The 12,791-nt window shown below is 39.6% G+C and overlaps 1 protein-coding gene across 1 annotated transcript in view; it reads right to left on the bottom strand.

Moving 5' to 3' along the window:
• Positions 1 to 2,359: 2,359 nt before the first annotated feature.
• Positions 2,360 to 12,791, bottom strand: part of LOC107586085 (calpain-1 catalytic subunit-like) — a 13,732-nt gene continuing 3,300 nt past the window's right edge. The window contains exons 3-22 of the mRNA XM_016273322.1: positions 12,519 to 12,588; positions 11,930 to 12,048; positions 10,924 to 11,057; positions 10,620 to 10,788; positions 9,859 to 9,942; positions 9,685 to 9,770; positions 9,532 to 9,606; positions 8,648 to 8,808; positions 7,687 to 7,856; positions 7,577 to 7,588; positions 7,188 to 7,399; positions 7,040 to 7,079; positions 6,870 to 6,935; positions 6,459 to 6,516; positions 6,304 to 6,368; positions 5,704 to 5,772; positions 5,516 to 5,594; positions 3,326 to 3,439; positions 3,159 to 3,217; positions 2,360 to 3,072 (exon numbers count right to left, since the gene is read on the bottom strand). Coding sequence (XP_016128808.1) covers positions 3,046 to 3,072; positions 3,159 to 3,217; positions 3,326 to 3,439; positions 5,516 to 5,594; positions 5,704 to 5,772; positions 6,304 to 6,368; positions 6,459 to 6,516; positions 6,870 to 6,935; positions 7,040 to 7,079; positions 7,188 to 7,399; positions 7,577 to 7,588; positions 7,687 to 7,856; positions 8,648 to 8,808; positions 9,532 to 9,606; positions 9,685 to 9,770; positions 9,859 to 9,942; positions 10,620 to 10,788; positions 10,924 to 11,057; positions 11,930 to 12,048; positions 12,519 to 12,588 — 1,869 coding nt within the window. The 3' untranslated portion in view covers positions 2,360 to 3,045. The remainder of the gene's footprint in view (positions 3,073 to 3,158; positions 3,218 to 3,325; positions 3,440 to 5,515; positions 5,595 to 5,703; positions 5,773 to 6,303; positions 6,369 to 6,458; positions 6,517 to 6,869; positions 6,936 to 7,039; positions 7,080 to 7,187; positions 7,400 to 7,576; positions 7,589 to 7,686; positions 7,857 to 8,647; positions 8,809 to 9,531; positions 9,607 to 9,684; positions 9,771 to 9,858; positions 9,943 to 10,619; positions 10,789 to 10,923; positions 11,058 to 11,929; positions 12,049 to 12,518; positions 12,589 to 12,791) is intronic.

Consider the following 12,791-nt stretch of genomic DNA (forward strand, 5'->3'; position numbering starts at 1 on the left):
GAATTGTGAGAGAAATCAAAATTGTAAGATAAGGTCACAATTACAATTTTATTTTTTTATTAGATTAGATTCAACTTTATTATCATTTTGCAAAGTACAAGTACAGGGCCAATGAAATGCACTTAGCATCTAACCAGAAGTGCAAATAACCAGTATATATAAATAAGCAAAAATATGAAAAGTGCCTGTTAAACCATGTATAACAGGCACTTCTCGTGTTTATTGCCATCTTATGAAAAATTGCTTATTGTATTTCTCAACTGTAAGTCACTTTGGAAAAAGTCTGCCAAATGAATAAATGTAAAAAAAAAATATATATATATATATATAAAATGGAAGTGTGTTTATGTACAATAAACATTTATGAGGGACAGGTGCAGAGACCAGCTCAATTCAGTTATCTATGAAATACAGTACAAGGTGCAATCTAAATCTACATTAATATAGTGCAATATGGATACAGTACACCAGGGTGCAAATGAGAAGTATAAACAGAAGGTGCATTATTCAGAATGAGGTATTTGTTAATATATAAACATACAGTCAGTGACCATATCAGTGCAATGGTCATCATGAGGTAGAATGTACAAAGAAATGTGCAACATTAATAACAGATGATGCTGTATTATGTGTGTGTGTGTGTGTGTATATATATATATATATATATATAGTATTAGCTGGTGTGAGTTGGATAGAGTGTTCACTGTTTAAATTTAGAGTTTAGTAGGCTGACAGCCGAGGGGAAGAAACTGTTCCCGAGTCTGCGAAGTATAACGTCTCCCAGATGGGAGAAGACTAAACAGTCTGTGGCTGGGTTGAGAAGTATCTTTGATAATGCAGCGTTTGAGGTAAGTGTCATTGATGGAGGGTAGCTAAACACCAGTGATGTGTTGGGCCGTTTTAACAACCCATTGGAGGGCTTTCTGGTCTGAGGCAGTGCAGTTGCCACACCACACTGTGATGGAGTTTGTTAAGATGCTTTCAATTGTGCATTGATAAAAGTTTAGCAGAATGTGGGGGGACAAGTGAGCTTCGTAGCTAAACACCAGTGATGTGTTGGGCCGTTTTAACAACCCATTGGAGGGCTTTCTGGTCTGAGGCAGTGCAGTTGCCACACCACACTGATGGAGTTTGTTAAGATGCTTTCAATTGTGCATTGATAAAAGTTTAGCAGAATGTGGGGGGACAAGTGAGCTTGAAGAAAAGGCCCTGTTGCACCTTTTTGATCAGAGTGGAGGTGTTGAGGGTCCAGGAAAGATCCTCGAGATATGGACACCCAGGAATTTGAAACTAGACGCATACTTCGGCCCCATCAGTGTAGATGGGTGTGTGTGTGTGGTCTTTCCTAGTCCGCTTGGGGTCCACAATCCTTGGTCTTCTGAGTGTTGAGTGCGAGATTATTGTCGGCGTACCACACTGCCAGGTGCTGAACCTCCTCCCTGTAGGCCGTTTCATCGTCGCCACTGATCAGTCCTAACACTGTGGTGTCATCTGCAAACTTGATTATGGAGTTAGAGCCATGTACAGCTTTGCAGTCATGGGTGAAAAGGGTGTACAGTAGAGAATTGGGCTCAGAACACAGCCCTGTGGTATGCCAGTGTTCAAGGTGAGGATGGAGGAGTTGTAATTGTTAATCCTAACAGACTGTGGTGAGAAAGTCCAAGGTCCAGTTGCAGAGAGAGGGGCTGATGCCAGTGTCAGTTAGTTTGGAGATCAGCTTAGCTGGAATCACAGTATTAAAAGAAGAGCTATAATCGATAAATAGCATTTTATCTAGGTGATTCAGGGCAGTGTGGAGAGCTGAGGTAATGGCGTCCTCTCTTGACCTGTTGGGTTTGTAGGCGAACTGAAATGGGTCCAGTGTTGGGGGCAGGCACATTTCAGATGGGAGAGTACCGGCCTTTAGAAACATTTTGCTATGATTGGTGTGAGAGAGACAGGGCGGCAGGTAGGGACAATGGCCTGGGCCAGGGAGAGGTTGAAATTTTAGTCAAGACGTCAGCCAGCTGTTCTGCTGCACAGGCCCTGAGCACTCGACCAGGAATGCCATCAGGGCCAGACGCTTTTTATGTGTTCACCCTGCTCAGGGTGGAGCACACGTCACTGGTGGAGAGTGTGAGCAGCAGGTCGTCAGGTGGGAGCTCAGCTTTGTTGGGTGATACTGTTTCCACGATCGAAGCGAGCATAAAAGATGTTCAGCTTGTCTGGGAGTGTGGCATTACTGGTTGGGGGGTGCAGAAACAAAAAAACAGAAAGATGTAAACTTGGTATTGCAAGGAAGTTTATATCATGCAATTCTGACGTTTTTTTCTGAGTTTTGAGGGAAAAAAAAGTCAGAGTTGTGAAAGAAAAAGCCGAAATTACCTTTATTTCTTTTTTTAATCACATGGTGTAAACATGCTATCATTCTTAAGAATTCAATTAATCACAATTCACCATTAACTGCTCTATGACTCACTTGTAAGGACGTTTCAGGTTTTTGGATTTGTTTTCAGAACATATGAAATAAAACAGTTTGTTATGCAAGTTTAGTATAAGTTTATTCTGAAGCTCTGATCATGGGAAATCAGTGACAATATCTACACAATTACGCATTGTGTATCTAAAGCTTTTTTAATAGGATGCATTAGTTCACCTTACAGGAGAACATGCAGTGCTGTGATTTATTTTTTTCTTCTATGGCACTATTCATAGACAGCCTTTTGAAAATCAAGGTTGGTCTTCTGTTAGGACAAAACGCAAGCTCACTTTATCCCATATATTTATCCCATGCACATAATGTTCCTCAGCCATTCCATCAGTCATTACAGAAGCGGTGAGTGGAGGTCCTCTTCAGACAGCGTTTCTTGTGTTTCACAGTAGAGAGTGTTTCTTTGTAGTGTAACTGAAATATATATTATTAAGATTGAAAAATAAATCCTTAAAAAACTAGTAGGACTTTATTCTAATGAGGCTAAAGTGAAAATGGGATTGTTGCATGAGGAGTTCAGCACTGAGGCACTTTTCAGCAGGTTCTTGAATTGGACGTTCACAAAGTGTTCTACCTCAGCCACACATGGTCATGAAGAGCCACTACACAACAAAAGGAGAGTGAATGATTAGTGTTCTGTAAATGGTTTGTTTTGACATTTGAATATCAAGAAATCAAGCCAGAGCACCTCAGATAGGTTCATCTCAGCCGTTCCTGTTCCATCGCTGTCCAACTGCTGAAAAGATCCTACAAAGGAAGTGCAAGACTATGAAAAACACACTGGGATAAAGTGTTTCATATTTAAAAATAGAACTATATTAAGAGGCACCATGTTATACAAAAAGAAACACCTACTGAACATGGCCTCCAGTTTGATCAAGCAGCAGACGAAGTTATCGAAATCGATGACCTCGTTCTCAGCGTATCTGGCTACAAGGATCTGGTTGAGTCTGTTATTGAGCTTAAAGCCTGTAAAGAAAGTTAACAGGATGTCAGGATGGTCTTTCAGAGTAAACCTCAGAGTGACACTCGTTTATGTAATTTATTCATGTATATTTACATTCAAAAGTTGTTGGTAATATTAAATTTTTTATGTAATATGTATAATATTTTAAGTCTTATGTTGACCAAGGTTGAATTTATTTGATCAAAAATACAGTAAAAACAGTAATATTTTGAACTATTATTACAAATAATATTATTAAAATAACTGTTTTCTATTTGAATTTTTTAAACATTTATTCATGTGATACAAAGCTGAATTTTCAGCAGCCATTACTATTTTATTCAGGATTTTGTGACAAACAGACAGTTAAAAAGAACAGCATTTATTTGAAATATAAATCTTTTGTGACATTATAAATGCCTTTGTTCAATTTAACGCATCCGAAAAATACAGTAAAAACAGTAATATTGTGAACTATTATTACAAATAATATTATTAAAATAACTGTTTTCTATTTGAATTTTTTAAACATTTATTCATGTGATACAAAGCTGAATTTTCAGCAGCCATTACTATTTTATTCAGGATTTTGTGACAGACAGTTAAAAAGAACAGCATTTATTTGAAATATAAATCTTTTGTGACATTATAAATGCCTTTGTTCAATTTAACGCATCCTTGCTGAATAAAAATATTTCTTTATTAAAGGGGTCATATTGATGCGATTTCAAATTTTCCTTTCTCTTTGGAGTGCTACAAGCTCTTGGTGCATAAGGCAGATCTGTAAAGTCGCAAAGACTAAAATCTCAAATCCAAAGAGATATTCTTTATAAAAGTTAAGCACTCTAGCACGCCCCCACATGTCTACGTCACTGTGTGGGAAGATTTGCCTAACACCGCCCAAATGTTCACGCAAAGAAGGCATAACTTTTATTCTCGCTGTAGTATTGTTGTTGCCGCCGCCATGTCGTGAAGAGCTGTGTGTTTTCGTTGTGAAAGCAAACCTACTTTGTTTGGTCTTCCAAAAGAGGACGATATCCGCTTCGTCATGCCTAGAGCTGATCCGTGCTGGTCGCTGAGGAAATACTACAACTTTGCGCTGTGGATCAGCTTTCACCGTGGACGAAGCGGAGTCCAGCCCGGGGTCTCCCACATGTGGTTACCGCAAGCCTCCTTCGTCGAATCCACCGGCCGCTCCTCACTCTAGGCCGCCGGCCTCCGCTCACTCAAGCCCGCCGTGTGTGACGCTGTGTGTTTCGTTGTGAAAGCGAAACTACTTTGTTTGGCCTTCCAAAAGAGGACACGACTAGAAATCAGTGGTTAAGTTGTATTTACAACACTGTTCCAGAACAGATCAACCCAAATATTCAGATGTGTGCAGCGCATTTTATGGAGGACTGTTTCCTGATCCTGGGAGAGTAGACTACAATGCCGGCTGTTCTGACTCACAGACTGGAAGTACGTTTTCATATTTAAAGAATTTGCCACTGATGATTCAAACGTGAGTTTTGAGCAGTGTAGAGTAGCGCTTGTTGTTTGTCATTTCTCTGATCACAAATGCAGACATGGTTTTATGTTTACGCGACGCGATGCAACGCAACGCATAAAAAGACAGTATAAGTCATTATAATCCGTAATTATGTCCCCACTGGATGCAATAAATGCCTCGTTTATAATGAGTTTTCATGTTTTTGTCTCGTCGCTCCGGCCGGACACGGCATCACAGTATGGTGAGGGGCGTAACACTTCCGTCACACGCTTGAGGTATTCAGCCAATCACAATGCACTGGATAGCTGGCCAATCACAGCACGCCTCGCTTTTCAGACCGATGAGCTTTGTAAAAATTGAAGCGTTTCAGAAAGGCGGGGCATAGAGGAGAAACAATAATGTACAGTATGTGGAAAATAATGTGTTTTTTGAACCTTAAACATTTCATTACACCAAATACACAAAATAATGTTTTTTAGCAACATCATATGACCCCTTTAAAAAAATCATGACTCACAATAAATATTTATGATTCTGAACACCCTTCAATCACGTTTTTGCACCCTGTTTGTGAGCGTGTGCTAATTAATGAAATGAGTGCCTCTTTTACCTGCTGATTCTACAGCCAGACGCATCTCATAAGAGCTCATAGTACCCGACTTATCAATATCAAACTCTCTGAAGATCCCCTGAGTGGAAAAGAAAGCATGAAATATTTATTTTGAACACTATACTAAAGAATCTATAAACTTCTGAGAGTGGGTGAGATTTGCAAAAAAAAAATAAAAATGCACTCACCAGCAACTTCCTTACTTTGTTCCAGAGGATCTGAAACTCTACTAAACCCAACCGTGCACTACCATCTTTCTGATGAACGGAGTCAAGAGTAAAACCAGATGCAGGTTGTTTGATCACAACTGGCATGATGTTACTTACCACAGAAAATTATTTAGCAAGCCAATATAACAGAATAAATGTTTCTTATACGGTTGACATATACTTCTAAACTTTCTGCACAAATTATTACTGTCATCGGCATTTAAAGCTAGTAAACATAGCATATGAACTTCATGTTTCTGATTTTAAACATCCAGAATTTCTTAAATATAGACTTCCACTGAATTTGCCAAGGGTGTAGGTTTGATTTTGGCATTGGTGGGGACATAACAGCAGACACAGACATTTAATTGTTTGATCAAAATTATTGTTAGGGACAATTTATTAGTCGCTGGATATTGGTAGGGACATGCCATAGTGTCCCTACTAAATTACTGCTTTTTTTACCAACTCAGGAATGAGTTAAAATTATTTTCCATAGTAATCGTCAGAATGACAGATGTTGTCAACGACCTTAACTTGTATTTAACCCAGAATACTCTTTTAAATAGTGAAGGATACATCCAAGAGGTTGACCATAGTTCTGCAGGACTCCATGCTGAAGCCATCTGTCTTTAGATCCTTGTCTGAGAGAGAAACGGTTCATTCAGATTAGATAAACAGGTTCATTTTGACTGCACTGACCCCAAGTGTAAGAAAAATTGTGTGTTACTCACGTTTGGACACTACTCTGTTGAGAATAGTCCGGAGTTCACGGACAGATATCTCCATATCCTAAAACAAGTAAAAATGTTCAAAAGTTATTATTTATTTGCAATATTCTAACATTAGAGAACCATTTTTATCTAAACCTAAGCTTCTCATTCAAAACAAAAAAAGCTGCTTTATACAGTGGGGCAAAAAAGTATTTAGTCAGCCACCAATTGTGCAAGTTCTCCCACTTAAAAAGATGAGAGAGGCCTGTAATTTTCATCATAGGTATACCTCAACTATGAGAGACAAAATGAGAGAAAAAATCCAGAAAATCACATTGTAGGATTTTTAAAGAATTAATTGGTAAATTCCTCGGTAAAATAAGTATTTGGTCACCTACAAACAAGCAAGATTTCTGGCTCTCACTCACTCACCTCTCCAGCCAGCTGGGCAAACAAGGACTTGAAAGAGTCATCAATGTCATCCTCTGTAATTTCTGCCTACAAGAAAAAACAAAAGAGCCATGTTTATTCAACAGTCTAAAGAATACAGCATCTAATTTTTGTCTGAAGGTTTATTTGACGATGTAGATCCAAAATCTTACCTCATCCTCCAGGTCAGCTGAAATCTCATCATCCAACTCCCTTTGAGAGAGAGAGAGAGAGAAAAAAAACAGATTAAATCGTTATAGAATAAACTTTCCAGTTCTGCAAGACAATGCGTAAAGAGCTTAAACAAGAACACACACTCACTCTGTCTGTGACTGCTTTTCAGTGAAGACTCGTAGGACAAAATCAGCCTCTTTGCTGGGTTCAAAGGTAGAGGGGACGATGATGTATTCACCGGGAGGCAGGCGGAGACGAGTGCTCACCTCCCGTAGGTTGATGAAGGTCTCAGAGCGGGCGCACGATGAGTGTGTCAGGAAGAAGTCCTTTTTAAGGTGCACATTCTGACAGCCTGCATACTGCAGACAGACAAAAATGACAAATCTGTGCAGTACGCTAAATTATTCCACTGTGAATAATCCAGAGGAAACTCAACCTTTTGTTTTAAAAATAAATGACCTGTTTATGGAAGTATACAAGCCTTAATGATGTAGGCAAACCTATTTAACCAACAGATTGTTTACATGGGTTCATACCTCTTCAGGAATCTGCAAGGAGGAGAAAAAGAAAAAACAATTAGGCATTTTTCCCCCTTTCTAAAACAAAGTTATCTATAAACTCAATTTTAACCGATTTTGCTCCTCACCTCGTAGATAGCAAAGCCGATGGTGTGCATGTCCTGTCCGTGGCGGCGGTACCGTCTGCGGTCTTTCTGCAGTAAAGCCACCAGAAAGCTGCAGGCCACTTCTTCATCCTCTGGGTCATCATCCTCCTCCAGCAGTGTTACCTTATACTGTGGATTGATCCAGAATGTGTCTGCCAAATAGTACAGGAACATACCAGTTATGGGTTCAAATTCCAGATAAAGCTGGTAGCTGAGTTTGATTCTTGCATTAATAATTGTTCAATTTGTTCGTGATTTAATGCTTAATGCACTTCCATTCAAAGGTTTGTGGTCAGTAGGATCGTTTTTGAAAGAAATTAATACTTTTACTCAGCAAGAACACATTAAATTGATCAAAAGTTGCAGTAAAGATTTTTATAAAGTTACAAAAGATTTCTATTTCAAATAAATGCTCTTCTTTTGAAACTTCTATTCATCAAGTAATCGGTTTCCAACATTGATAATGATAAAAAAAATTTTCTTGAGCACCTAATCAGCATATTATGATTTCTGAAGGATCATGTGATGCTGATGAGTAATGATGCTGAAAATTCAGCTTTTCATCACAGGAATAAATTACATTTTACAATACATTTAAAAAAAGGAAAACAGCTATTTTAAATTGTAATATTTTTACAATATTATGTTTTTACTGTATTTATGATCAAATAAATGCAGCCTCTGTGAGCATAAGATACTTTTTTCCAAAGCATTAAAACATCTTACTGTCCCCAAATTTTTGAATGGTAGTGTAGATCCAAATATTGTAATTTTACAAGCAAAACTGGCAATTTGACTTTTGATCACATTTTTCTAAACCTATGGCTAGTTGTAAAGCCCACTAATGTTTCCAGCAGTAGAGACGTCCAGTACGACCAACAATACAGCCACTCTATGACCTTAGCTGATAAAATCGCTGGATGTAAACAGGGGCGTTACTCACTGGGATGATTTCGGCAGCCTCCTGCGGTACTACCTCTCCGCCAGGCACCGTGAAACTTGATGGTGTTCCAGTGGCTCAGGTCATCATCACTCAGAGCATCAGGGGTCAGATTACAAATCTCCAGCCTGGAGAACTGCCGCAAAAACTCACTGAACGACATCCTGGGGAAAAGGGAGCTGTTTTTTTTTGCCGTGAGCGTACACAATGCGTTTTTGGTCTACTGATGTTTCAAGTCACCCAAAAATAAAAACAGATACAGATGAGTTTCTTCATCAAAACAGATTTGGAGAAATTTAGCATTACATCACTTGCTCACCATTGGATCCTCTCCAGTGAATGGGTGCCGTCAGAATGAGAGTCCAAACAGCTGATAAAAACATCACAATAATCCACAAGTAATCCATAAGTCTCCAGTCTATTGATTAATGTCTTATCAAGTGAAAAGCTGCATGTTTGTAAGAAAGATGTTTTAACTTTAAACGGTCGCTTCTGCCCAAAATACGAGTCCATAATCCAAAATAAAGATTCCTCCAGTCCATCACCTGTTGTCCTCTCACATCAACATCCACCAACATACAGGTGCATCTCAATAAATTATAATGTCGTGGAAAAGTTCATTTATTTCAGTAATTTTAGAACTGTTTTCACTAAAGGGTGCTTGATCTGTGCATATTTCTCTCCTTATTCAAGTGAGACAACTTTTTTGGTTTTTATCAGCTGTTTGGACTCTCATTCTGATGGCACCCATTCACTGCAGAGGATCCACTGGTTAGCATGTGATGTAATGTTAAATTGCTCCAAATCTGCTCCGATGAAGAAACAAACTCATCCATGTCATTTTTGGGTTAACAATTCCTTTCATTTTTATTGCTGATAAAGCTCACCAGAACTCTCCATCCTCCATTTGTAAGTGCAAGTCGTCCTTCTCAGATGGATCGATTTCGTCCCATTCAGGGGAGCTGGAGAGGAAACATACACAATCTTCTTACTCAATGACTTCGGCTAAACTGAATAAGTTTTTCTGTGTTATTTTTTACTTGTCGCTCCAGGCCCCCGTCCATTCAACCTGACCCCACGGGTTACGAATGCGAATAAGCCTCTCTGTACAACCCCTAAATTCCACCTGTCAAAGAGAGATCACACACATGAAGGCACATATAATTAAACTCCTAATTAAACGGTCTATGAGCCAGATATACTGGGAGCCTTACCTGTTTGAGAGCAGTCACTGAGTAAGCATGACCCTTAACCAGCTTCTTAAACGTCACAGATTCCATGTCAAAGGCACTGGTGATCTGGTACACAATCATAAATAATATATTAATTATATATTAATCTAAGGGGGCTTTCACACTAGAACTTTTGGTGCGCATCCGGGTTGGTTTGGATAATGTGAACGCCGTTTTCTAAACTCGTGTGCACACCCACGAACCATACCCGAGTATGCCTAAAAAGGGTGGTGTGGGGTACGGTTCATGCGAACTCTGGTACGGTTCGCTTCTGATGTGAAAACATGGAAGTGAACCGCTATTAATGATGTATGAATTGGTCAAACTGTGTATTTATGTGTTTACTCGCTTGCTTTCCTGATAAGCATGTCTGACGTGCTTCAGCAGAGAGAATTTATATCTGTGTTTGCGCTTTGGACATGAAGCAAAATGTTCAAAATCTGAGGTATAAAAATGAAGCAAGCAAGCATCCATTCATTTTGCCGTCTTCTGCGTAGTCCGTTACCTTGCAACAGGGGTAAACAGCTGCCACTCTGATGACACAAACGTACCATATTTTGGTACCAAAAAACACAGTATGAACACAAACCAGCTGGGGCATGGGGAGGGGGGATCAATCGAACTCGGGTTTGGACCAGGCAATCGAGCAAACCGAAGTGTGAAAGCACCCTAAATCTAGAATGATGTACATCAATAAATGTACATCAAACAATGTCTAAAGAAATACTAATTGAAGTTCTTACATCAATAGAGCATCCCAGCAGGGAACCTCTCTCAAGGGCTTTGCTGATGATTCGGTACAGGTCTCTTGGAGCTTTGCAGAGCTCGAACATCTCTGAAACCCCTCCGGTGAAATCCTCAAAACCTTCAGTGGTGGATCCTCCAGAGAGAGCTTCATAGGAGCCATTTAGCCTGGTACAAAACAAACAAACACACACAAGTGAGGAGACTGTACTTAAGACTATGGTAAAATCTTAAATAAGTAAATTATTCTTGGTGAGTAAGAACATATTTTGCCGGCCTACCAAAATGTCTATCAGGACATACTTAGCATAGGCTTTTTCAACCAAGGCACTCCAGAACTCATTTCCCTCTGCTGAATGGACAAACATGAGCTCTCCGTCTCTGACCGGGAGCCGATCATCAATCACAATGTCGACCCACTCACCAAACTGCCAGAACTGCACAACAGAAAAAAGCTAACGTAATGAACTGAACATCCAGATGGTGCACAGTGATCAGTATGACGAAATGGCTGAGAGGACGCCAGATTAAAGATGCAATCACATTTATTGTTGTTTGGCATCTTTTTGCAGGAAAAAAAACACAATTTTAATAGGAATTCATGCTGGGTGTGTGAAAGACCTTCCCACGCAGATTTGCTGAGTGAAAGTGACTTCTGTGTGCTTCATATTTGGCTACACTCCTGACAATAGACAATTGACCATGAAATGTAATATAAATTACAATTGTAAAAAAAGTTTAAATTAATTATTAAAATGAATAATAATAATATTGAAAAAAACCATACATTAATATTTGTTTCTGAAACTATTTTAAACATTTAAGCATAAACATTTAAATCCAAAACCCTATTTATCTTCAACAAGAACTGTCTAGAGCAGTGGTTCCCAACCCTGGTCCTGGAGGCACCCCAACACAGCACACTTTGCATGTCTCCTTTCTCTGACACACCAATTTCAGGTCTTGGACTTGGAGTCTCTACTAATGAGCTGATGATCTGAATCAGGTGTGTTTGATTAAGGAGACATGCAAAACATGCCGTGTTGGGGTGCCTCCAGGACCAGGGTTAGGAACCACTGCTCTAGAGCAGGGGTGGGCAAACTTGGTCCTTCCAGGCCACTTTCCTTCAGAGGTTAGCTCCAACCCTAATCAAACACACCTGAACCAGCTAATCATTGTCTTCAAGACTACTAGAAAGCTACAGGCAGGTGAGTCATATCAGGGTTGGATCAAATCTCTGCAGGAAAGTGGCCTGGAAGGGCCAAGTTTGCCCATCACTGCTCTAGAGCATGCATTTGTGTTTCAGAACCTGAAAGTGGAATATTCCAGCATAGTCATCTTGAAAGCTCTGGCCATGAGGGACGACCCTATGGAGGAGTCTTTCATTGAGAGTCAGCGAGGCTATAGCAGCGAGGAGCCAGCAGTCACCTGGCCAAGAAAACAAAAGATGAGGCAGGGTGAAATATAATAAAGCCACTAATTCAAAAAGCAATTTAAACTGCAATACCAAAATCCCTGAAAAAAATGCTTACCAATATTTGTAGTCTTTTAATAAAACACAGCAGTTGAATTACTAATCTACAGCCAGCAGGGGGACAAAGAGAAAGGGGTAGGGTTTATTTTCTCTGTGAGGCCTGTGTGAAACCCATTCCTGTCAGATCTCCACCTCAGAGCAGAGGAATTTTTCACAGCCAAAGAAACCATAAGAGGCCAGTGGCAGGCTGACCATACACTACCACTGCTAGCTGAGTTTTCAATTGTTTTGTTTTGAATAATTCCCATTAGTGTTGTATGCTAGTTTTGATGACTTTTCTATTACTGTAAAACATAGAAAACCTGCCAAGAAAACACTTAGAAACTATGCATACTGATGACTTTTGTACAACCAGAAAACTTACCCAGAGCTCCTTGACAGATGTCTGTCCGTGATGCTCCACCCACAATGAACTGAGGATCATCACAGAGCTCCTGCAGGAAAGGAGGGATTAGAGGGGCTGAGAGTGGAATTGGGCAACCCAAAGATTTTTGTACGAATAAATCAAGACTTTATAAGTATAGTTCAGCCAAAAATGAATTATTGCATAATTGCATGCAGGGGAAAATTGTTAAAGAATCTGTTAAATTGTGTTTTTTTATTTTTTTTTTGGGGGGGGGGGGGGGGGGGGGGTTTG

The sequence above is a fragment of the Sinocyclocheilus grahami genome, unplaced genomic scaffold (assembly GCF_001515645.1).
Source record: "Sinocyclocheilus grahami isolate Dianchi unplaced genomic scaffold, SAMN03320097.WGS_v1.1 scaffold77.1, whole genome shotgun sequence".
In the NCBI taxonomy this organism is placed as follows: Eukaryota; Metazoa; Chordata; class Actinopteri; order Cypriniformes; family Cyprinidae; genus Sinocyclocheilus; species Sinocyclocheilus grahami.